Here is a 27,347-nt window from a genome sequence, read left to right as displayed (position 1 = left end):
AAATGTTAATAAATTCCACGGGAAAATACAAGCAAGAGGGGCAAATACAAAGACGACACAAGTATTGGAAGTTTAAAACAAAGATATTAAAGCAGCTATTATAATCATACTACATGAAGTGATAGCTGTAGGGAACAAACTAAAACAAAAATGAATACTATTCTCTAATTTTTCAATGTCCGTAAACACACACACAAAAATATAGGGATACACACACAGATAAATACAGATTTATATATACAAATACATGTACACATGTAAACACATAAAGATGTGTATATACACACATGGATATATATATACACACACGTACACAACACACACACACACACACACACACACACACACACGGGATAACTGTCAAAGCCAAAGCTGCACCACACACTTCCACCATAAGTCAACTTGATACCCACTATATGTGTGCAGCCTTTTTGAGTGCCCAGAAAGTTCCACCAAACTTAGTAGAGACAGGTATAGAGGATGACTATGTGTACACAAATGATGTCATGTTTCTATCACTTTCATTGTGTTTTCATCTTGCCTCAAAAATGAGATTTTCAGTACAGACTCTTCTGCAATTTGCCTTTATCATACAACTTGGCCTCACTGTGCACCCCTTCCCTACAAAGGGATGTGAATTTTTACGCTCCCTTCAACCTCACTTTCTTAACATCTGTATTGGCATTATATTGTTCAGAGAACATCGTTTGTATAAATTTAAACCTTTTAAGTTTATTGAGGCTTATTTTATGGGCCATATAAGGTCTGCCCTGCAGAATATTCCATGTCCTATTGAGAAGAGTGTGTATTCTGCTCCTGAGTATTCTATAGGTGTCTGTTAGATACAACTCATTTATAGTGTTGTTTCAATCTCCTAATTTCTGGCCGATCTTCTGCCTAGTTGTTCTATTCATTTGTAAAAGTGGGCTGTTGAAATCTCCAACTATTGATGAATTGTGCACTTCTCCCTTCAGTTGTGTCAGTTCTTGTTTCATGTATTTAGGCACTCTGTTGTTAGGTGCATTCATATTTTTATATATATTTACATCCTTCCTATGGATTGTTCCTTTCATCATTCTCAACTGTCTTTCTTTGGTCAGTAACTCTCTTTTGCCTTAAACTCTATTTTACCTGATATTAGGATAGCCAAAAAAAAAAATTATTTTTGGTTATTCTTCCCATAGTATATATTTTTCCATCTTTTTACTTTCAATCTACTTTGAATCAAAAGTGTGTCCCTTGTAGATAGCATATGATTGGACAACGGTTTTTAAATCCATTGTACAGATATATGACTTTTGATTGGAAGATTTAGTCCATTTACATTAAATGTAATTAAACAGAAGATAGGATATATGTTTACCATCTGGCTATTTCTTTTCCATATACTTTACATCTTTCGCTCATTTATTCATTTAATATTGCCCGTTTTGAAGTTTAAACAGGTATTTTTATTATACAGTGTAATTGCCTTATTGTCAATTTTACTAAATTCTTGAGTTATTTTCTTAATGGTTGCCCTAGAGATTACATTTGACATTCTATCTTAATCGATAGAGTAATACCAACTTAATTTCAATAGTAAACAAAAAGCTTTGTAGCTATTATCCTATTTCCTCCTTCTTTCTTAAAGCTTATTATTGTTATACAAATTATGTGTGTACATATTATAAGCCCACCGATGCAGTTTTATAATTATTTTTTGTATATCTTGAATCAGATAAGAAAAGAGAAACAAACAAAAATCCATACGCACTGTCCTTATATTTACTTATCTGGTTACCTTTGCTGGCGCTTTTTATCTCTTCATGTAAATTAGAGTTTTTGTTTAGTGTTCTCTTATTTCAGCCTGAAAGTTCAGTTTAAATTTGCTTGTGGGAGGGGCGCCTGGGTGGCTCAGTTGTTAAGCCTCTGCCTTCGGCTCAGGTCATGATCCCAGGGTCCTGGGATCGAGCCCCACATCGGGCTCCCTGCCCAGCAGGAAGCCTGCTTCTCCCTCTCCCACTCCCCTTGCTTGTGTTCCCTCTCTCGCTATCTCTCTCTCTGTCAAATAAATAAATAAAATATTAAAAAAAAAAAAATAAAAAAAAATAAATAAATTTGCTTGTGGGAAAGAGAGAATCTCTAGGGTTCTGTTTATATGTAAAGGTCTTAATTTTTCTTCAATTTTGAAGGATAGAGTTTTTAGATATAGAATTCCTCGTTGGCAGTCTTTTTCTTTCAACCCCTGAGAAACATCATCTTACTGGCTTTGGGTCTCCATGGTTGTTGATGAGAAATAAGGATCTCTTAAACATAATGAGTTGCTTTTCTCTTGTTGCTTTCAAAGTCTTCTTTTTCTGTTGGGCTTTGAAAGTGTGATTATGTTGTGCCTAGGCATTATCTCTCTTTGACTTTATCCTACTTGGATCTATTGAATTTCTTGAATGTGTAGATTAATGCTTTTCAACTATTTTGGGAAGTTTTGGTGATTATTTCTTCATATACTCCTCCTGCCCCCTCCTCTGTCTCCTCTTTTCCGGAGACTCCCATTATGTGTATGTTGATATGCTTGATTTTTGTTCCATAGGCCTCTGACTCTGTTCAATCTTCTTAACTTTTTTCTCTCTATTCCTTGCTCTGGATAATCTCAATTGACCTACCTTCAGATTCACTGATTCTTTCTTTTGTTAGTTCAAATCTGCTATTGAGATCCAATGGGGGAATTTTTCATTTCAATTACTATATTTGAAACCCAAGAATTTCTATTTTTTAAAATAATGTCTCTTTATTGCTATATTATATTTGGTGAGATAGTCTTCTCATTCAACCTTAATTATGTAGATGTGCTTTCCTTTAATTATTTAAACATGTTTGTAATAGTTGATTTACAAAACCATAATGAGATATCACCTTACACCTGTCAGAATGGCAAACACTAAAAAGACAAGCAATAAAAAGTGTTTCTGAGGATGTGGAGGAAAAAAGAACCCTCTTGCACTATTGGTGGGAATGCAAACTGGTGTGGCCAGTATGGAAAACGGTATGGAGGGTCCCCCCAAGAATTAAAAATAGAAATACCATATTATTCAGTAATTCCACTAATGGGTATTTACTCCCAAATAATGAAAACACTAATGCGGAAAGCTATATGCACCCCTATGTTTATTGTAGCATTATTTACAATAGCCAAGATATGGAAGAAACCCAATGATCCATTGACAGATAAATGGATAAGGAAAATGTCACACACACACACACACACACACACACACCCATACACACACACACACACATACACACACACACAGGAATATGCAACCGTAAAAAAGGAATGAGATTGTGCCATTTGTGACAGCATGGATGGACCAAGAGTGTATTATGCTAAGTGAAATAAGCCAGACTGAGAAAGACAACTACCATATGATTTCACTTGTATGTGGAGTCTAAGAAACAAAACAAATAAACAAAAAGCAGAATCAGACACATAAGAGAACAAATTGGTGGTTGCCAGAGGGAATGGTGATGAGGAGATGGGTAAAGTGGGTGAAGGGGAGTGAAAGATGCGGGCTTCCAGTTATGGAATGAATAAGTCATGGGAATAAGAGGCACAGAATAGGGAATATAGTCAGAGGTATTGTAATAGCACTGTATGGTGACAGACAGTAGCTACACTTGTGGTGAGCATAACATAAGGAAAAAGAAGTTGAATCACTATGTTGTTCACCTGAAACTAATGTAGCACTGTGTGTCAACTATGCTTAAACTATTTAATTTAAAAAATAAAACAAAATAAAATTTAAAAGAATATTCGATTTAAAGTCTTTGGGAAATCCAATGTCTAGGCTTCATCAGGAACAGGTTATGTTGACTATTTCTTTCTTTTTCCGTGAACCATACTTTCTTGGTTGTTTGCGCATTTTGTAGGTTTTTTTTTTTTTTTATAAGTTGGACCTTTAAAACGATACATTGTGGAAACTCCATAAATCAGATTATGCCTCCCTCTCCAGATTCATTGTTATAATTTGTTGTTATTGTTGTTATTGTTTGATTGTATAGTGACTTTACCTAAATAATTCATTAAAACCTGGATGCTTTTTCATCTGTGGCCGCTGGATTCTCTTCTCCGATAGCTTACTGATGAGCTAATGATCATAAAGAGATTGAATTAAATTCCTTGAACCAATAAATCTTCCAGCTTTTATCAGGATGCTTTGTGTCTGTGTTTTGAGCTGAATTCAATGCTCAGGTAGGCAGTTTACAATTCTGCCTAACCCTTCAGATTCTGCATGTACAAAGCCTTATTGTCAGCTAGAAGTGAGGGCTAGGTCTTCTCAGATATCTTTGGAGCATGCACACATTTCTACACATGCTCATGGCCTTCTAGATCTCAGTTATATGTTGGAACTTTTCAAAGCATCCTATGGACATTTCCTTCCCCAGTTTTTCCTTTTTCATTTTTTGGATAGCTTCTTCTTTTTATTAATTTAAATTCAATTAGCCAACGTATAGTACAGCATTTTTTTTTTTTTGATGTAATGTTCAGTGATTCACTAGTTGTGTATAACACCCAGTGCTCATCACATCACATGCCCTCCTTAATGCCCATCACCCAGTTACTCCATCCCCCCACCCACCTCCCTTTCTGCAACCCTCCGTTTGTTTCCCAGAGTCAAGAGTCTCATATGGTTTGTCTCCCTTCTCTTTAGCCCCAACTAGTCACACTGCATTTGGAAGCTGCAGTGATAATCAATTGCTGTTGAATTTTTTTTTTTTTTTTTTCTGATGCCTTGTGGCTAGGCCAGTTTAGGCAAAATGGATTCTAAGTGAGAATAAATGAAATCATGTCCGAGTATGGAACTTTTAGAGAGCTGCTGGACGGGTCAAATATTGATAATTATTTGAGGATGGGATTGTCAGGGAGCTCCAAATCTCTCTGCCTCTCCACGAGGTGCCAGGCTGCAGTTTCACCGGTAACATTAATTGCAGATCTGTTGGTTTTCGATGCTTACCACAGATCTGGGGTCAAGGGGTTCAGAATAGGCCAATTTAAAATACCACAAAGCTTATTGTTCATGATAAGATCTGACCATTTTTCTTGAATAAATATTCCTGGGATGACTGGAAGCCTTTCATTAATTCCCAGAGTTCTGAAAAGTTGATTTTGACAATTCGTTCCAGTGTTCTCATTGCATATGTGGAGGAACAGATTTTCAGAGGTCCTTACTTCACCATTCCAGAAGTGCTACTCTAACTCTTCATCTCAGTAAGTGTTCCTTCTAGTTGTAGAATTTCCATTTGGATTTGTTTATTTTCCATGTAGTTCCACCCTCCTTTGTTTTATAGATTCCAAAATTATGCTGTCATGTACTTACATTTTATGATGACTCCTTTCTTTCATTTGAATATCTCTCTAAGTTACTTTGAAAGTTATTTGTCACAAATTCTATTTCTTGTATAGACTTTGCTATATTCACTTTGTTGTTGTCCACGTGTGCTTTCTGTGTATGTTTTTCTTCTCTTTAGAGACTTCTAAAAAGTAACACTGAGTTACATGTCTGAATCGTAGTCATTCTCCTTGTGAAAATTTCAAACATGAGAATACTAAAGTCCTGTTTTACCACCTGTCACCATCTTCATTCTTTCTGACTTCATATATTACCCCATCATCAGCCAATGGTATATAGTTCAAGACCTTTATTATGTGCATTTGCATGTCCTTGTGTATTAAAGAAAAATATTTTTGGGGCGCATGGGTGGCTCAGTCGTTAAGCGTCTGCCTTCGGCTCAGGTCATGATCCTAGCGTCCTGGGATCGAGCCCCACATCGGGCTCTCTGCTCCGAGGGAAGCCTGCTTCTCCCTCTCCCACTCCCCCTGCTTGTGTTCCCTCTCTCGCTGTGTCTCTCTCTGTCAAATAAATAAATAAAATCTTTAAAAAAAAATAAAGAAAAATATTTTTTTCTTTATACATATTTGTGAGTTTAAAACAACAGATATAGTTTAGTGCTTTTTGTTTGCCATCTTTTTTTCACTTGATTTGCCTTTCCATTTGTCAATTGTATGGCCACATTCATTCTACTTGATGCATAATATTCCATTTTCTGGGTGGACCACAGATTATTTATTCGTTCATACTTTGATAGACACTTTCATTTCATGAAGGGATATTTTCTTGTCATTACAGAAGATAATGCAGTGAATAACCCTGAAAACATCTCCTTAGGACAACGAGACACTGGGTATACTGAGCACCAGTGAGGGTTCTTAATAGGTGATGAGAAAATTACCTACTTTATTCTCCTGGAAGTCACAATAGGGGTCTTAACTTTGGCAAAGGATGAAATGATTCTTGCCTTTTTAATATAAAACATCATTCAGCAATTTACTACATTAAGAAGGGACTTGGAAATTCTTGCCCGTGGCAGGGTGTGAAAGTAGGAATCAGTAATAATAAGTCATGGGGAATTCACAAAATTAACAATAAAATCCTAAATAACTTATGAATCAAGGGGGAAAATCACATTAGAAATTAGAAAATACTCTGATATGAATGAAAAGGAAAATACAAGATATCAAAACTTATGGGGTACAAAGAAAGAGTAGTAGTAAGTAAAATAGAGCATAGAAAAAGAATAGCGGGCATCAATGGCCAAAAGTTTTTTTTAATAAACAAATTAAACAACATTACAGACGTTTAGCTAGATTGACCAAGGAAAAATCAGAGGAAGGAGGGATATCACAATTGTTAAAGTCGACAACAGACCCAAAGCGACTCATTTATGCTAAGCCCCACATCATCAAACCAAGACTTAATTACAGTTTCAACTCTCTCAGAAATGGAAACTTAAGCCAGTGAATTAGGAATCACCTAATCAGTACTAGTTAGGTAATCTGCCTGCCATCCCCTGAAAGAAAGTGACCTTGCCACAACCAAGCCCCTTTTTCCTAGTCTAACTTCCTTGTTTCTGCTCCCTTCTGCCTGTAAAACTCTTTCATTTTGTACAGTTCCTTGGAGATAGCTCCTTTCTATCTGCTAGGTTGAATGCTGCCTGATTCATGAATCATTGAATAATGACAATAAGCTCTTTAAAATTTACTCAGAATTTTATTTTGTAATACTACCAATGCTGCAAAATTAAAAGGGATTATAAGGCAGTACTATGAAAAACACATGCCAACGAATCAGATAATCTATATGAAATGTACATATTACTGGAAAGACACAAAGCGATGAGATTGACTCAAAAAGAAATAGGAAGTATGAACTGACTTATAACAAGAGATTGACTTTCTAATGAAACAGCCCCCCAACACACACACACACACACACACACACACACACACAAAAGCCTAGGATCAGATGGCTTCACTGGTCTAGTCTTCATTTTTTAAATATAAATTCAATTAATTAACATATAGTGTGTTAGTAGTTTCAGAGGTAGAGTTCAGCGATTCATCAGCTGTATATAACACCCAGTGCTCATTACATCACATGTCCTCCTTAATGTCCATCACAGTGTAACCCCATCCCCCCACCCCCCTCCCCTCCAGCAACCCTCAGTTTATTTCCTATGGTTAAGAGGTCTTTTCTAAATTTAAAGGAGATTTAACATCAATCTTTTAAAAACTCTTCCAAAAAACAGATGAGGAAGACACACTTCCCAAATCACACAGTTAGTCCAGTAATACCCTGGCACTCATAGAGACAAAGTGGTAACAAGAAGAAGAAAAAAAGGGACGCCCGTGTGGCTCAGTCGGTTAAGCGTCTGCCTTCGGCTCAGGTCATGATCTCAAGGTCCTGGGATCGAGCCCCACATCACGTTCTCTGCTCAGCGGGGAGTCTGCTTCTTCTCCCTCTGTCCCTACCCCCTGCTCGTGCTCACTCTCCCCGCCTCCAAATAAATAAATAAAATCTTAAAGAAGAAGAAGAAGAAAAAGACCTTGCAGATCAAAATTCCTTACAAATATAGATACAAAAATTATCAACAAATATTAACACTACTAATCCAGGAACATAAAAAAAATAATTCTTTACCATGACTATGTGGAATTTATCCCAAGGATAAAACATCAGTTAAAATACGAAAATCAGTCAATATAATTGTTGGGATTATGCACAGCCTGTCGATCCCTGATCCACTGCATAAAAATGGGCCTTGGGATTGTGGTCTAAGATGGTGAAGCAGGAAGATCTTGAGCTCATCGCATCCCATGTACACACTGAGACAACAAGTACCTCTATGTAACTAACTCTGTTAAATGACCTGAAGACTGGTAGAACAGATCTTCCACCGCTGGTCATAGAGAAAAGACCACATTATAAAAGGTAGGAGAGGTGGAGATGCGGTTGGAAACCAAACCCTTGGTGTGACTAACCACCAATGGGAGGAACATTACAAGTGTAGAAAAGTGAGAGGACGAGATCCCACATCAAGCACTTCTGGCACTGGGGACCCTCACTAGGAAGACAAGTCCCCACCATGTCTGGCTCTGAAAACCAGTGGGGGTTAACTCCAAAAGCTTTAAAACTCAGTGGGGCTTAACTCGGAGAGAGTCAAAGGGTGATAGGCAACTGAGCCCCCACTCTTAAAGAGCTAGCATACTAAATAACTCAGCTTGAGACACAGCACAGAAGCAGGAGTTTGAAAAGTGCCCAGAATATATAGTGAAGATTTATTGACAAATCAGTGAGAACTTCAGAAAAGAGACAGAAAATATAAAAAAGAACCACTCAGAGCTGAAGAATTTAATAACTGAAATGAAAAATACACTAGAGGAAATCAACGGCAGATTAGAGGATGTAGAGGGTTGGATCAACGATCTGGAAGACAGGGTAATGAAAAGCAACCAAGTCAAACAGCAAAATGAACAAAGAATAATAAAAATGAGAATAACTTAAGGGATATATACAAACTTAATTAAGCACAATAACATTTGTATTTTACAGATCCCAGCAGGGGAAGAGAGAGAGAGGAGGGGTGAAATGTTATTTGGAGAAAAAATAGACAAAAACTTCCCTAATCTGGGAAAGGAAAAATACATCTAGGTACAGGAATCACAGAGAGTCTTAACAATATGAACCCAAGGAGGTCCTCACCAAGACGCATAATAATTAAAAAGGCAACAAGTATTAAAGGGACATAAAGGGAGAAATTGACAGTAATAAAATAATAGTAAGGGACTTTAATACTGCACTTCCATCAACGGATAGATCATCAGACAAAAAATCAACAAGGAAACAGCGGCTTTGAATGACACATTAGATCAGATGATCTGTACATAACATTCCATCCCAAAACAGCAGAATACACCCTACTTTCAAGTGGACATAAATCAATCACTAGGATAAATCACATGTTAGGTCACAGAAAACGTTTCAGTACATTTAAGAAAGCTGAAATCATATCAAGCATCTTTTCCAACGGTAACACTATGAAACTGGAAATCAATTACAAGAAAAAAAAAAAAAAAACTGGGAAAAGCACAAACCCCTGGAGGCTAAACAACATGTTACTAAACAACCCATGTGTCAAAAAAGAAGTCAAAGAGAAAATTTAAAAATACATGGAGACAAGTGAAAATGAAAACACAATGATCTGAAATTTGGACGACACAGCAACAGCAGTTCTAAGAGGGAAGTTTATGGCAATATAGGCCTACTTGGGGGCACCTGGGCGGCTCAGTCGTCAAGCGTCCGCCTTAGGCTCAGGTTATGATCCCAGGGTCCTGGGATCGAGCGCCGCATCGGGCTCCCTGCTCAGCGGCAAGTCTGCTTCTCCCTCTCCCTCTGCCTGCCGCTCCCCCTGCTTGTGCTCTCTTTCTCTCTGTCAAATAAAGAAATAAAATCTTTAAAAAAGATATAGGCCTACTTGCCTACTTCAAGAAACAAGAAAAATCTCAAATAAACAACCTAACCTTATACCTAAAGGAACTAGAAAGAGAAGAACAAGCAAAGGCCCAAGCTAGTAGAAGCGAGGCAATAATAAAGATTAGAGTGGACCTAACTGAAATGGAGACTAAAAAATCAATAGAAAAGATCAATGAAACCAAGACCTGGTTCTTCAAAAAGATAATTGAAATTGGTAAACTTTTAGCCAGATGCATCATGAAAAGAAGAGAGAAGACTCAATAAATAAAATAAAAAATGAAGGATGGAAATAACAACCAACACCCCAGAGATGCAAAGAATCGTAAGAGAATAGTATGAAAACTTATACGGCAACGAATTGGACAACTTAGAAGAAATGGATGAATCCCTAGAAACATGCCATCTACCAATACTGAATAAGGAAGAAGTAGGATATTTAAACAGACTGATTACTAGTAACAACTTTGAATCGGTAATGACGACATTCTCAACAGGAAAGTCCGGGACCAGATGGCTTCACAGGAAAATTTTACCAAACATTAAAAAAAAAAAAAGAGTTAATACTTATTCTTCTCAAGCTATTCCAACAAAAATAGAAGAGAAAGGCGAACTTCCAAATTCATTTTATGAGGCCAGCCTTACCCTGATAACCAAAACCAGACAAAAACACTACAAATAAACAAACAAACAGAAAAACCCAAAACTGTAGCCCAATATCTCCGATGACCATAGATGCAAAAATCCTCAACAAAATATTAGCAAGCCAATTCAACAGTACATTAAAAGGATCATTCACCATGATAAAGTGGGATGTATTCCATGATAAAATGGGATGAAGCAAAGGGGGTATAATATTTGCAAATCAATCAATGTGATATACCACTTTAATCAGAGGAAGGATAAAAACCATATAATCATCTCAACCATTTGACAAAACATATTCGTTCCAGAAAGTGGGTCTATGGGGTACATACCTCAACATAATAAAGGCCATATATGAAAAACCCACAACTAAAATCATTCTCAAGGGTGAACAAATGAGAGCTTTTCCTTTAAGACGAGGATGAAGACAAGGATGTCCATCCTCACCACTTCTATTCAACATAGTACTGGAAGTCCTAGCTGCAGTAATCAGACAACAAAAAGAAATAAAAGGCAGCCACGTTGGTAAGGTAGAAGTAAAACTTTCACTATTTGCAGATGACGGGATACCTTCTATAGAAAACCCAAAGACTCCACCAAAAAACTACTAGAAATGATCAATGAATTCAGTTAAGTTGCAGGATATAAAATCAATGTGCAAAAATCTGTTGCATTTCTATACACTAATAATGAAGCAGCAGAAAGAGAAATTAAGGGAAAAAATCCTATTTACAGTTGTACCCAAAATGATGATACCTAGGAATAAACCTAACCAAATGAGGTGAAAGACCTGTACTCTGAAAAGTATAAACCAATGATGAAAGAAATTGAAGATGACACAAACAAATGGAAAGACATTCCATGTTTATGGGTTGGAAGAAGAAATATTGCTATAATGTCTATACTACCCAAAGCATTCTACACATTTAATGCAATCCTTATCAAAATATCAACTGCATTTTTCATAGAACTAGGACAGAAAATCCTAAAATTCATATAGATCCACAAAAGACCTTGAGTAGCCAAAGCTATTCTGAAATAGAAAAGCAAAGCTAAAGATATCACAATTCCAGACTTCAAGTTATATTACAAGGCTGTAGTAAGCAAAACAGTAGGATACTGGCACAAAAATAGATACATAGATCAATGGAACGGGATAGAAAACCCAGAAGTAATCCTACAGTTATATGGTCAACTAATCTAAAAAGGAGGAAAGAATGTCCAATGGGAAAAAGATAGTCTCTTCAACAAACGGTGTTTGGAAAACTGGTCTGCTACATGCAAAAAGAATGAAACTGGACCGTTTTCTTACACCATGTACAAAAAGAAACTGAAAAAGTGAGACTTGAAAGAAAAATCCTAGAAGCATGCGCAGATAGTAATTTCTCTGACATCAGCCATAGCAACATTTTTCTATACATGTCTCCTGAGGCAACGCAATAAACTATTGGGACCACATTGAAATAAAAAGATTCTGCAGAAGGAATGAAACAATCAACAAAACTAAAAGGCGACCTAGTGAATGCGAGAAGATATTTGCAAATGACATACCTAAGAGAGGGTTTGTATCCAAAATATATAAAATCTTACACAACTTAACATAAAGAACACAAATAATCCAATTAAAAAATAGAAGACATAAACAGATAGTTCTAATAAAGAACTCTGCCAGAGTAGTCCAGGAGACACATGAAAGGATGCTCAACAGCATTCATCATCAGGGAAAAGCAAATGAAATCTACGATGGAGGTATCAACTCATACCTGTCATAATGGCTAAAATCAGAAACAGAAGAAACAACAAGTGTTGGCAAGTATGTGGAGAAAAGGGAAGCCTCCTGCACTGTTGATGGGAATGCAAACTGGTGCAGCCACTGTGAAAGATAGTATGGAGGTTCCTTAAAAGGTAGAAAATAGAACTACTTTTTGTTCCAGTAATCACACTACTGGGTATTTTCCAAAGAATGTAAAAACAGTAATTCAAAGGGATACATGCACCCCTATGTTTATAGCAACATTATTTACAATAGCCAAGATATGGAAGCAGCCCAAGTGCCCACTGATTGATGAATAAAAATATGGTACCAAAATCACACACACACACACACACACACACACACACACAAAGGAATATTATTCAACCATAAAAATAATGAAATCATGCCATTTGCAATGAAATAGATGGAACTAGAGTGTATAATGTTAAGCTAAATAAGTCATTCAGTCAAAGACAGACAAATACCATATGATTCCACTCATATGTGGAATTTAAGAAACAAAGCAAAGGAGCAAAGGAAAAAAAAGAGAGAAACAAGCCACAAAACAGACTATTAACTAATGAAAACAAACTGATAGTTACCAGAGGGGAGGTGAGTGGGGAGATGTGTGAAATAGGTGACCGAGATTAATTAGTACACTTGTGACATACACTGAGTAATGTATAGAATTGTTGAATAACTATATTGTATACCTGAAACCAATATAACATTGTATATTAGCTTTACTGGAATTAAAATTTAAAAAAGATGAAATACATTAAAATTCAAAACTAAAAAATTACTTTTTATGTAATATGATACGTATTAGAACAATATACATGAACCTTGAAAAACACCTGTAAGTCTTTTGACAATTACGGCATTTTGAAGCAGTAATAATTAACATGATACAAATTAAGTGACTTGGTAAAATGGAGTTTTATTTTTCTAAATGGTCCCCAGCTCTTTCTCTGAAGAATCAAATGGCACTATGTGAGCCTTTGGCTTCCAAAATTTTCTTCCAGTGTATTTGGTAACTTCTGGGCACCACTCACAAGGATTTACTTGCACTTGATTTTATGATAGCTTTTCTTGGGAGTTTATGCAGCAAGCTCTTTGTTTTCCAAATCCCTTTGGCTTTATCTCTCTTCTAATGAGCTAAAGAAAAAGTTGGATTTCTTTAGTTTACTTAGCTTTTATCTCATTGTTTGGCTCAGAGTGACATCCTTTACAGGTTTCTACATTCACATCAAGGGATATTTAAAACTTATTTTAAAATTTCAAGTGGAATACTTAGCATACATGATGAAATAAGGGGGTTTAATGCAAATTGTAATAAATTTCAAAGGATTAAAGTCCCATAATATGTTTCCCCTCCACGGTTATTGAAAGCTAGAAATTCAGCATGTAACTATAGGAAAAGGAAAACAAAGGAAAATTCACTACTCTGCCAGAGTATATGCTGGTTTAGTATCCTTATAAAATATACATGTGTAGTAAATCATAGTCTAAAGTATACTTAGAATACTGCATTATTCAAACCAAAACCTACTTTAACAAAATGTCATAATTAAAAGTAGCTGATGAAATGAAATCCAAAATTATGACAAGGGAGACTCACTGTGACTTGAAGCCGTGTTGCTTAGAGAACTTTAAAAAGCATGTGACCTTAAAGCCATTCAAGGAAAAGTAAGGAGGTACCATCTCTTAATTCTTTACCATATGATTCCAGTTGAGGATGGGCCTGAAATTAGTATTTCTAAATATTTCAGAAAAGTCCATAGAAGTGTTAAAAAACTTCTAAGAATGTCTCTCTTTCTGCATCAGTGAATAGTAGTGCTCATCAGAATTTCCTGACAGCACAAAAACAAAGGCAAGTCCATACATTTGTTCAGATGATAGAAGAATGGGAGGTGGACTGTTAGGTCACCCTTAGCCAGAGCATCTGCAGGCTTTTTACCATATGTTGATCACCAACGTGAGTCATGTGGACTTTTGTGAGAGAATACTCTTTGGTGGCCAGGACCTCTTTTGGGCATTGCTTCCTAAGTGGAATATACAACAGATAAGGGAGTAGGGGAGATAATACAGGGGAGCTACTCTTTCCAGCTTAAAAGGAGTTGATGAAGACCTTATATGCATTCAAGAAGCCCATGGGATCCTCTAGCTGTGGACAGTGGCTAATGTGGTCATCTAGAATCGACCCTGTGGACTTTGGCAGTGTTTTCCCGTATAGCTTCAAAAACTCTGGATATGGATTCACAGGATCCAATGGCCCATAGATAAAATGAATGGGAGTAGTTACAGAAGCCAGAGCTCCCATGCAGCATCTTCTAAACGTCTTCCTCTGGTTGATGTACTGTTAGAGATTATTGATAACTACGTTATCCCATCATTGTTGCATAACCCTGACCACATGTCGACAGCTCATTCTCAGAGGGTCGGGTGTATAGCCTAAAGAATGGGATGAGACCTCGGGAGAATACAAAGAAGTTCAATTGTGTGGGGATGGGTGACAGGATACCTCCATCTTTGAGAAGTTTTGAAGAAGGAGAGGATAGTGAGTCTCAGGAAATATACCTCCATCTTACAGACTCTTTATGGTAAGCTGACCAGATCCATTCTCCTGGAACCTATAAGACCAGCTCCTGAGCAACAAAACTCCATAATCATGAAACAAAAAGTTGGTCTTGTGGTTCTGGAGCCCCAGACACCCCAAAAGTACTTCCACAATGCTGGCCTGCTCAAATATGGAATACTGATCTGGTCTTGGTTTGTCACTGAAGCCAATGTCCAAGAAATCAAGGGCAATCACTCAATGAAACCTCAGGATCAGACCTTCTCAAATCTTGTACCAGTCATAGTTGGATGTTGGAAAGCCATGTAAAAGTACAACCATTTCAGGACTTCCAACCATACCCACAGAGTCTTGGTAGAAGATGCATAGTCCCTTGTAGGTGAAAAATTTGCCTGACAACTTCCATGAGTGAAGAGCAGGAGAAAGTAGGGGTGGGGTGGGATATGCAGATAGGCCACAAGTAGGGGCACAGCCCATAGCCCCACCTGAACCCACCACTCCCTCATCCTAATTCAGGTAAGATCTGGGCTACAAGACTCCATGTTTGGGGGGCACATATTCTTTTCAATAATGCATGAGATGCATACAAACACTTTACATGTACTCATGTAAAAATAAATTACAGAAATTAAACGAAAATAAAAGGAGTTAAGAAGCATCAAAGAAATGCAGGCAATCAATGAGGTATTGTCCAAATGGCAAGGCTTCCCAGGGTGTTTTCTGTGAGAACTTTAAGGAACAGCAGATGCTATTGCTAATAAAAAAGAACTTGATTATGAAGAGATACTAGAAATTAAAATATGATGAAAGGAGCAAAGAAGCCTTACTAAACAGATTTTTTAACACTCCCATTTACAAATGAGGATACAAAAGTCACATTTGAGATATTAGCAATCAAACCTTCCTTAATCTGATGAAAGATTCAAGAAACATGTCAGTTTCTCTGAACTCCTATCATTAAGTCCTCCTGATCATAAGGAAGCTAGCAAACAAAGGCCAGAGAAAGAACCACACCCATTTCCTCCTCCATGTCCACAGGTGATATCCCAGGAATGTTCTTACTGGTTCATCCTGGGTCATCTTTCCGCACTTTGGGCCAATGACTGTGGCACAGGCGCTCCAAGTCCTCCAGTGGAGAAGCCAATGGTGAGTGGGTTATGAGCTACTCTCATTGAACACTCCAATCAACCAAGTAATGCATATTTGCAATATTTAGTAATGGCTTGTGTACTCAGATTACCAATATAGCTATAATTTTGATTACCAGTGTTTTATATAGATACTATTTGTCATTTATCCCTATTAGCTAATTCATTCTACTACCATTTCTATTTGCATCTCAGATCATCTTCCATTTTCCTAAATAAAATTTCTGAAATGCTCCTTTAATATGGTGTCAGTTAGTAGAAACACTTCAAGTTATGACTTTTCTCATGTGTATTTCAGAGTTAAGATCTTAAGAGAGCCAACACTGAAATAGTATTCAGTGTACAGGGCAATTAATCAGGATTAATAGCTGAGGAAGGGACCAGACATATATTAATCAACCTTCCTTGATCAAAATTGGATGTGGCTATCAGAGGAAGTCCCTGAGCTCAGGCAAGGAAGCTCTCTGTAGCTGAGGTAATGACGAAAAAGGCTAATGGCTGAGGACTGCCAGCTGACTGCACTCTAAGCAGCTGAAGGAGAGAGTCTGTCTTTGGGAGGGGGTTCTGGGTGGTCCATATTCATGTCTATCATAGGTTCACTATCAAATGATACTCTGGCCAGGTAGACAACAGTAGACTGACAGTTATTTTCTCTCAGCACTTGCTTTTGGCTTCCATTTCTTGATGAAAAGAGGGATGCTGTCACACTATTTGGTTTTCCATTTTTAGGCATCATGTCCTTTTGTCTGCTATCGTGCTCTCTATGCATACGTCATAGGTTCACTACAATGTGTTCACATGTGCTTCCTGGATCCAAGATGTCATGGCTTCCCTAAATTCAGGGCTATTACCAGAAATTTTCATTTGACTATTATTTTTCCAAAATTCACCCATGTTTCTGCTTCTGGAATGCCTATGAGGTGTACTTAATAACTACTTATTCCATTCCTTAAGTCTCTTTGCCTCTCTTTAATCCTATTTTTCTCTTTATCTTTCTATGAGGTGTTCTGTATTATTTCTTTCACTTGTCTTCTAGTTCACCAATTCTCTATCCAGGTATGTCTCCTTTGTTGTATAAAATTTCTTTAATCTTTTGTTCTAGTGGTTACAATGATTAAGTCTAGAAAACTCATTTAGCATATTTTTGATAATGATCTGCTTCTTCCTTATATGTTCTGTCATACATATACACACACATATATGTTAAACACATTTATTTTTTATGTTGGCATTTGGTAATAATTCTGTGGTGGTTTCCATTCTGTTTTCTTGTTTGATTTTGCTGATGGAGGCTTGTTTTTGGATTATGTGCTTGTATTGAGGGAGATTATCTGCAGGAATCTTACAAAAGCCTTAATTAAGATTAAGCTCCTCCAGAAAGGATTATTGTATATTTTCCATTTGATTGGGTTGCCACCAGGAATTATTTGGATCATGCTGATAGTGTTAATTTGAACACCAGGGCTACACTAGAACACTCATGTGATTGCAAATTCTCAGAGACTTTTTTCCTTCACTCAGAGCTAAGGACTGGGAATAGAATTTTTCTTGGCATGTCCTATTCCCAATGGAAAAAAATAAAGTTTTCACACAGAATGTAGTCATTCAAGCACCATATCATGCAATGCTGAGTATTTAATGTGATGGGTCTTATTTTGTCAGGCCAATAAAAGGTAAAATAGATAAAAATAAGTAAAAATAAAAAAAATCTGAACAAATAGCCTAAGTTAAAATACGTGGTCAGAATCAAGGAAAGTCATTTTAATACTATTAATTTGTACAACTCTTCTCTGACTTGATTGAAGTGGCAGGAGATTTCCACTTGCAGGTCTGAACTCATATCCTTCTCATTATGATTAAAAGCATACAACTAATCAAACAAAGAAGCAAACAGCAGGTAAAGTATACCAGATTCCGCCTCCATTTTTGAGACTGAGTACCTGGTAAGACTCTTACAGTTCAGCCTGACACACCTGAGTGTGCATTGGGCCCATGGCTGTAAGTCAGCGCCTACACACATCCCTGATTGGCTAACTCAGAGCTGAGTGTGGCTTGAGTTGCTTTGACTGGATGCCTCCATCATCCACATGATGCCAGTGTGCTAGTCATTAAAGTTTGCATTATCCACAGGAAAGATTACAGACTTGGAAGGAATAGAATCAGATAAATCTGGGCAACTTAGAATAGGAACTCCAGTTACTAAGGAGCCTGTAATAGGCTGAACTTTTAGATTTAGCAATTTCTGTACTGAGTTTGGATTCTCCCTTCAGTTTTTCAATGAATTCTATAACAAGGGTAATGTTGAGTAAGTTTGAGTAGCGTATGTTTGATTATTAGTACTATTTCCCCAGGACTGTTGTTTATAATTTGTTATTTAAGCAATAAATCTATTTCTCTCAATCTTTACTCTTAACCACACCATTAGAGAATTATTAACTACGCCATTAGAGAATGAATGCTTACCAGATGCCCTTTGTCATCAATCACCTTTTGAAGTGAAGAATCAGATGTACTCACTTCCCCTTCTTGTCTTCAACACCCATTTTTCCTAGCTATACCTTGGATTTCATATCTGTCACTCACCCTTGCAATCCCAGTCTTAATAGTCTATATGGTGCCTATACAACATTGTTTTACTCATGTTCCTATTTGATTTCTGAAATTACGGATAAAAAAAGTTTTCAATTTTTGTAGATTTTCCAGATTTGTCTCTTTGTTTGGTTGAAAATATCATCCTTCATAGGGGCATTTACTAATTATATTAAAAGTACAAATGCCATTCTTAAAATATTGACCAAATATTGGTCTAAAGGAAATCCTAATCAGTTTCCAAGGATTGAAATCAAGTATCTTGGTTTTCACAGTGATAAGAAGACAGAAAAATTAAAATACAATAAAATTAAGCAGAATTCAAAGAGCCTTGAGTAAGAGAAGGGTGAATGAGATCACCTTAGTTCTCTAATGAGAGCACATATAGTCGGTATCATGGAAGAGGTACCACAAACGCCCATGTATAGCTCTGGTTTCATATCTCAGGTGAGTTGAATCATGTGGCCCCAACTTCATACCATGTAGTCCTAACTCCAAGTACCTCAAATAGGATTATATTTGGAGACAGGGTCCATAATGAGGCAATCATCAAATTAAAATGTATTCTTTAGCATGGACCCTAATCCAAACGACCCTTTTCTATATAAACAGGGAAAATGTGAACACCAAGACATGTCTATGGAGAAGACAATGTAAAACGACAATGGGAGAAGTCAACCATGTAAGATTTTAGGGGATAGGCCGGGAATACATCCTTTCCTTACACATCTCAGCAGGAATCAACATGGCCCACAACATACTGATTTAGATTTCTAGCCTCCAGAAATGTAAGACAACACATTTCTGTTCTTTAAGCTCCCCAGTGTCTGGTACTTTGTAATGATAGACCTAGAACACACTAACACAGATTTGGGTTCTGGAAGTAGAGTCAAATTGTAACAAGGAATTAATAATGTGGGAGTGGCTTTGAGATTGGGTAATGAGTAAAGGTGGCAGAGTTTTGAGGTGTATGACAGAACAAGTCAAGATTTCTTAAGGGACTGTTGGGTGAAATATGGACATTAAATGTACTTCAGGTGAGGGCTCACACAGAAAAGAGGAGAGCTGTGGAGAAAGACTCTATCATCTCAGAGAATACATAGAGCATCATAAAAAATATGTTGCTAGAAATATGAGTATCAAGGGTACTTCTAGTGAGATAACAGATGGAAATTAGGAACATGGTATTGGAAACTTGCAAAATGGCCATCCTTGTTTAAAAGTGGCATGGCATTTAGTTGAACTGTGTTCTAGTATTTTATGAAGAATAAAACTTTTACATGATAAACTGGGACAGTAAACTGAGGAGATTTCTAAGCACAGTGTTGAAGGCATGGCCTGGTTTCTCCTTGCTGCTCATAGTAAATGCCAGAGGAGAGACATAAATTAAAGAAAGTACCATGAAACAAAAAGAAACTAGCATGTGATGATTTGCAATTGTCTCACCCTATCCAGATAGCCTGCTTTTTTAAAAAAGGGAACAGGGTGTGGCTAGAAAGCTATCAGTTGGGAAGTCAGGCATGTGAGAAATGTGGGTAAAATCAAACATCTCATCAGTAGCCAGAGAGATGGTTGTTGAAAACGTGAGTGAAGGACACTCCTGTGTGATGGCTTTAACACCTTGAATTGCAGGGAAAGCCAACAGTGTTTGATTCTGAAATTTTAATATCAGTAGAAATGTGGACTACTAGTATTAAAGGAGAAACAGATGGGACAAAATGAAGGAAGACTGTTGTACTACTGGGATTCTATAGACAAAGAAGAGGGCCTACAGATGTATCTAGCTGGGAACATACATTATCCCTCAGAAAAGGGGCAAATGACCCCAAAGTAGGTTCAGAGGTTGGCAGAGCTGCCACTGCCACTAGGAACCCAGAGGTGCAATGCCAAGGGATAGAGCCATCTCCTCCCTCATTCCTGAGACCAAGGTCATCTCCTGAGTTCCAAATGTTAGGGCTACCTAAGTTGTTCAGAAGAATGTACTGTAGCAACCCTGGGTGGGTGGGAGGCCACCAATTACCATGGCTAAGAATGTGAAGCTGCCACCCCATGGGATCAGAGGTCAGAACCTAGAGCCAAAAAGGATATTTTTTCAAACACTATGATCTAATGTAATTTTCATTCATATGTGGAATTTAAGAAATGAAACAGATGAACACAGGGAAAAAAGAGGTAAATCATAAAACACTCTTAACTACAGAGAACAAACTGAGGGTTGCTGGAGGGGAAGTGGGTGGGGGATGGGCTAGATGGGTGATGGGTATTGAGGGAGAGCACTTATTGTGATGAACACTGGGTGTTATATGTAAGTGATGAATCACTAAATTCTATTCCTGAATCTAATATTATACTATATGTTAACTAACTGGACTTTAAATAAAAACTTGAAACAAAAAGAAAAGTTTCCTTCCTAGGATCCAAGTTTGCTCTTGACACATGAAACCTTGTCTCCCTTTTCAATTTCTCGATTTTAAAATAGTGATGTCTATCTTGTGCCTATCCAGCCATTGTATTTGGGAGCAGATAACTTGTTGACTGTGTTCACACATTCTCACTTGGAAAAGAATATTGCCTCAGCATTAATCATAGCTGGAAATGCACCCATATCTGATATAGGATATTTCAGTTAGATTTCTCCTTAGCATTGGTGCTGGAATCAGTGAAGACTTTTGTTGACATTCACATAGAAGAATGTATTGTGCACATTGGGACATGAATTTTGGAATTCAAGTGGGCTATTATGGATTGAATTTTGTGCCCTAAACTTGATATGTTGTATTCCTGACCCACTTCAAATGTGACCTTATTTGGTAATAGAGGCTTTACTGAGGTAATTTTGTTCAAGTGAAATTAGGGTAGGCTTCATCTAATATGACTGTTGTCCTTATAAAAAGGGGAAATTTGGAGTCACAGGCACACAGGGAAGATCATATGAGTATATATTGTGAAATAATGGCTATTTTAAGCCAAAGAGAATGGCCTATAAAAGATGTATCCTCATAACCCTGAGACTCACCCAACCACGTAACACACAATGGTAAACTTGAAGTACTTAGGGGTATAAGGCAATAAATTATATGTTACTTAATTTGACCAGTTCCTGATATTTGGTTTTGCATTCTTAGAAAACTACTACAATATCCTGAAAACACCAGACTCAAAAAATATAAATAATCAAGCAAAAGAAAAACAACAGGTAAAAAATACAGCTGCTTCCTCCTCAATCTCCAACATGGGGCAACAAGGAAGTCTCTTATTGGCTCACCTCGGGATATCTCCTCACACATCTGGCCAACAGCTGTGGTTCAGAGGCTGTAGGTCCTTCATTGGCTGACCCAGATAAGTGTGGTGCTTGAGCTACACTGACCAGACACTCCCACCATCCCTATGATGAGGTGTTGCAAGTCACAAAATTTTTGAGTTTTTCAAAATCAAAAATTTTTGGCCTGAAAGAAAGAGACCCAGAGAAGTCTGAGTGAATGAGAGCAGTAACTTTAGTTTCTAGGGAGCCTAAATAGGTTTTTTGAACTTTCAGATTTAGATAATTCTGTACTTATTTTGAGTCCTTACTTATGCTTTTCAATGAACTGCACAATATGAGTAGTGTTGAAACAAATTGGACTTGGGTATACATGTGCTATTAATACTATTTTCCCCTGTTGTTGTTTATAATTTGTTAGTGAAGCAGTAGCCCTTCCCTTATATCATCTTCTCAGTAACCACAGCATTAGATCATGATTGCTCACTAGGTACATTTTTCCTCAATCACCCACTGAAGAGAATAAACAGATATACACACTTCCCACTCTGCTCAACCACATCAAACCCCATTTTCCTTTCTGCTTTCTAGATTTCCTATGTCACTCACACTTGCACTCCCAGTCATCCATCCAGAGCCCAATGATACTGCATTAAATGTTGTTTTACTAGTGTTCCCACTTAATTTCTGAAATTACAAATGCAAGAACCCATAGCCCAGGCATGCATACACACACACACACACACAAATATCTTAATGGAATCAAGTTCTTAAAATGACTTTTTACACAATACAGATTAAGAGAGAAGATGGCAGCAGCATAGGAAGATCCTAGGCTTGCCTCGTCCCATGAGTACATCTAGATAACTATCAAATCAACCTAAATACCCCCAGAAATCAACCTAAAGACTGGAAGACCAAACTGTACAACTAAAGGCAGAGAAGAGGCCACAGAATGGTGTGGAGAAATGGTTTGGGAAAGAAATGGACTGTGGCTGCTGCAGTATGGAGGGAGCCAGAGTTAGAGAGAAAGGTGAGAGACAGTCTAGCACACAGGGATGCCCACACGGGGAAGATGCATCCCCATGGCAATTGGCTTGGAAAGCAAGAGGGATTGAACTTTGTGAGTTTTGGCAACCAGCAGGGCTTAAAGCCTGGAGTTTCAAAGGTCAGTGGGCTTGGCTCAGGGAGAGCCCAGAGGACATTGGGGCTACTCTTGGAGAAAAGGCAGCGCAAACAGCTCACAAACACACAGCATGGAAACATCAATGTGAATAGCACCGGGAGCACACAGTGCAGAGGTTATTTACTAATCTCAGAGTGTGTCCCACAGAGGCAGTATTCATAGAGAGAATTCTCCAGGAAAAAAAAAAAAGACAGGCACCACTTCCCTCCCCGACCCCTCAGCATAAGCATAGGGCCACATGTAAGAACCAGCATAGTGATGACCCTGCTATCTAATTGCTTAAATAAAGCCCTAGCTCCCCACCACACTCTAGTGGAACCAACATTCCCAGTCATGCTTGCCTCAATCCCAGCATGGTGGGCCCTCTCACCCAGAACACTGGCCCAGACCCTTGCCAACAGCATGTATCCTGAATCGAGAGTTTTGCAGGGCCTCAGTTCCGGTGTCAGTGATGACAGGTCTCATTTCATAAACAGACAAGAGCACACCAACTTAAAACTCACCAAATTCAGGCCAGGGATCAAACACTGCCCACAAGAGGCAAAGAGAACCTCTGCAGATGACTGCACTGAAGGATAAAGTGGCCAGGACATAACAGCAGAGTACACACAGCACACTTTGGAGACACTCCTTGAAGCACCAGGTCCTGGGGAACAGGGCACATAACACTGCAGGGTACTATAGGACCTCTTCTTCATAAGACCATTACCCTCAAGAATAGGAGATACAGCTAACTTTCTTAACACACAGAAAACAGGCACAGAGACTTAGACAAAATGAGAAGACACAGGAATTTGTTTCAAATGAAATAACAGGAAAAGCCCATGGCCAGAGATCTAAGCAAAACAGATATAAGTAACATGCCTTATAGAAAATTTAAAGTAATGATCAGAAAGATAATCACTGGTCTTGAGAAAGGAGTGCAAGATGTCAGTGAGACCTGTAACACAGAGATAAAAAATAACATAACAGAGATAAAGGGCTCAATAAATGAAATAAGAAACATGTTTGATGGAATGAACAGCAGGCTGGAAGAAGCAGAGGAACAAATTAGTGACCCAGAAGACAGAGTTATGGAAAGTAATCAAGCTGAATGAAATAGAGAAAAAGCCATGAAAAATGAGAATAGACTTAGGGAACTCAGTGATTCCACCAGATGTGATAATATTCATATTATAGGAATCCCAGAAGAAGAAGACAGAGAAAAGGGGGCAGAAAATTTATTTCAAGAAATTATGGTTGAAAACTTCCCTAATCTGGGGAAGGAAACAGATATCTAGATCCAGTAGGCACAGAGAACCCCTAAAAACTCAACAAAAGCAAATCCACACCAAGACATATTATAATTAAAATGGCAAAATGGGGGCGTTTGGGTGGCTCAGTCAGTTAAGTGACCGACTCTTGATTTCAGTTCAGGTCATGATCTCAGGTCCTGAGATTGAGCCCCATGTCATGTCAGGCTCCATGCTCAGCAAGGAGTCTGCTTGAAGATTTCTCTCCCTCTGCCACTCCCCCTGCTCATGCTGTCTCTCTTTCTGTGTCTCTAAAATACAAAAATAAATCTTAAAAAAAGAAAAATGAAAATGAAAACACTAATTCTAAAAGATATATGCACCCCTATGTTTTTGCAGCATTATTTATAATAGCCAGGATATAAAAGCAGGCAAAGTGTCCATTGCTGGATGAATGGATAAAGATGATGTGGTGTATATATATACAATGGAATATTACTCAGCCATAAATAAGAATGAAATCTTGCCATTTGGGACAACATAGGTAGACATAGAGGGCATTTGCTCAGTGAAGTAATTCAGAAAGAGAAAGACATATATGTATGATTTCACTTATATGTGGAATCTAAAAAACAAACAAATAGAAACAGACTCATAAATACAAAGAACAAATGTGGTTGTCAGAGAGGAGGGGGTTGGAGGATTAGTAAAATAAGCAAAGGGGATTAAGAGGTATAGACTTCCAGTTAAAAATAAGTAAGTTATGGAGATGAAAAGTACATCACAAGGAATATAGTCAATAATATTGTAATAACATTGTATGGTGGCAGATGGTGACTACACTTATAATGGTGAGCACTGAGTAATGTACAGAGTGGATGAATCACTATGTTCTATGCCTGAAACTAATATAACATTGTATATCAACTATATTTCAATAAAAATTTTTAAAAATCATAATCCAAATATATGTTGTTTATATGAGACTCACTTGAAATACAAAGACACAAGTAGGTTGAAATTGAAATGATAGAAAATATTTCCTCATCAAATAGTAGCAAAAAAGTGATGGGGTAGCTATACTAATACCAGACACAAAAGACTTTAACCCAAGGAGTTTTGCAATAGGCAAAATGAACATTAGGTATTGATGAAACCGACTATCCAGCAACATATAACAATTATAAACATATATGCAACTAACAACAGAACCTCAAAATACAAGAGACAAAATTTGACAGAACTGAGGAGTGAGATAGACCATTCTATGATAATATTTGTAGACTTCAAACCCACTTTCAAGAGTAATTAGAACAACTATTCAAAACATTAATGAGAGAACTTAAACAATAAATCAAGAGACCTAATAGACATATACAGAACATTCCACCCAACAGCAGCAGAATGTATAATCTTCTAAAGTGCACATAGAACCTTCTCCAGGATAGACCATATTGTAGGTCTAAATAATTTTTCAAAAGTCAAAATCATACAAAATATCTTCTTTGATCACAAAAGAATTAACTAGAAATAAACAGGAGTTAAAATTAAAAATTCACAAATATGTGATAATTAAGCAATATACTCAAAAACCAATGAGTAAAATAAGAAATCACAAGGGGAATTAGAAACTATGTTGAGATGAATTAAAATTAACATACAACATATCAAAACTGATGAGATGCAGCAAAAATTGCTCATTGGGAAATTTAAAGCTGCAATTCCCTACACTGAAAACAAGAGAGATCTCAGGTCAATAATCTAACTTTATTCATTAAGGACTAGAAAAAGAGCAAATTAAACCGAAATATAGCAGGAAAAAAGGAAATAATAAAGATTAGGGCAGAGGTAAATTAAATAAAGAATAGAAAAATAATGAAGACAATCAATGTAAACAAAAGTTGGTTCTTGGAAAAGATGAACAAAATTGGCAAGCCTTTAGCTAGACTAACAACAAAAATAACAGAGAAGATTCAAACTCTAAATCAGATATGTGAGACCATTACCATAAAGCAGACAGAAATTAAAGGATTATCAGAGAATACTATAAACAAATGAATGCCAACAAATAACAACCTAGATGAAATAGACAAATTTCCAGAAACACATGAACAGAGTCAAAAATAAATGGAAAATCTGAACGGAACAAGTAGAGCCACTGAACTGGTAACCACAAGCCTTCAAAGAAAAGCCCAGGACCAGTAGGACCAGATGGTTTCACTGGTGAATTCAACAAACATTAAAAAAGAATGAACATCGATAGCAGGAGGGGAAGAATGAAGGGGGGAACTAGGAGGGGGAGATGAACCATGAGAGACGATGGACTCTGAAAAACAAACTGAGGGTTCTAGAGGGAAGGGGGGTGGGAGGATGGGTTAGCCTCGTGATGGGTATTAAAGAGGGCACGTTCTGCATGGAGCACTGGGTGTTATATGCAAACAATGAATCATGGAACACTACATTAAAAACATTACATTAATTTTAATGTAATGTATGGTGATTAACATAATAATAATAATAAAAAAGAATGAACATCAATTCTTCTCAAACTCTTCCCAAAAATTGCAAGAAGAGGGAATACTTCCTAATTCTTTCTATGAAGCCAGCATTATCCTGATATGAGAGTTAGATGAAACACAAGAAAATAAAATTATAGACCAATATTCTTTATTAATATAAATGTAAATCCTCAAAAAAATAGAAACCAAATCCAGCAGCAGCATATCAAAAGTGAGATTTATTCCAGGAATGCAAGAGTTGTTTGATATGTAAAAATCAATCAGTAGTATACTACATAAATATGCCTACTTTTGCCATTTCTATTCACCATTGGACTGGGAACTCAGATATTAGAAGAGAAATAATAGGCATCCTGATGGGTGAAAAAAAAGAAGTAAAACTATGTTTGCATATGACATGATGTTATATATTTAAAAAACTAAACAATTCACAAATAAAACTATTAGAGCTGATAAAAGAATTTAGCAGGTGGCAGAATACAAGATACACACAAAAATCAATTTTATTTCTATACACTAGCAATGTGCAATCTAGAAAGGAAATTTAGAAAGCAATTCCATTTTTTAAAAGATTTTACTTATTTATTTGT

General features: G+C 37.1%; 1 protein-coding gene and 1 pseudogene across 2 annotated transcripts in view; both read right to left on the bottom strand.

Moving 5' to 3' along the window:
* LOC118546020 (uncharacterized) overlaps positions 1-27,347 on the bottom strand; it is a 98,433-nt gene that overhangs the window by 9,661 nt on the left and 61,425 nt on the right. The window contains exon 4 of one of the 2 annotated variants that reach the window (XM_036108658.2): positions 13,162-13,404. The exons of the other annotated variant lie outside the window; for it this stretch is intronic. Coding sequence (XP_035964551.1) covers positions 13,397-13,404 — 8 coding nt within the window. The 3' untranslated portion in view covers positions 13,162-13,396. Of the gene's footprint in view, positions 1-13,161; positions 13,405-27,347 lie in introns of those variants that run through there. 2 annotated transcript variants of the gene reach the window in all.
* LOC118546019 (mesoderm-specific transcript homolog protein-like) lies at positions 14,357-15,330 on the bottom strand (annotated as a pseudogene).

Source organism: Halichoerus grypus, chromosome X (genome assembly GCF_964656455.1).
Source record: "Halichoerus grypus chromosome X, mHalGry1.hap1.1, whole genome shotgun sequence".
Classification (NCBI taxonomy): Eukaryota; Metazoa; Chordata; class Mammalia; order Carnivora; family Phocidae; genus Halichoerus; species Halichoerus grypus.
Note: the sequence above shows the minus strand (reverse complement) of the source record. Positions and strands in the feature narration are given on the sequence as shown.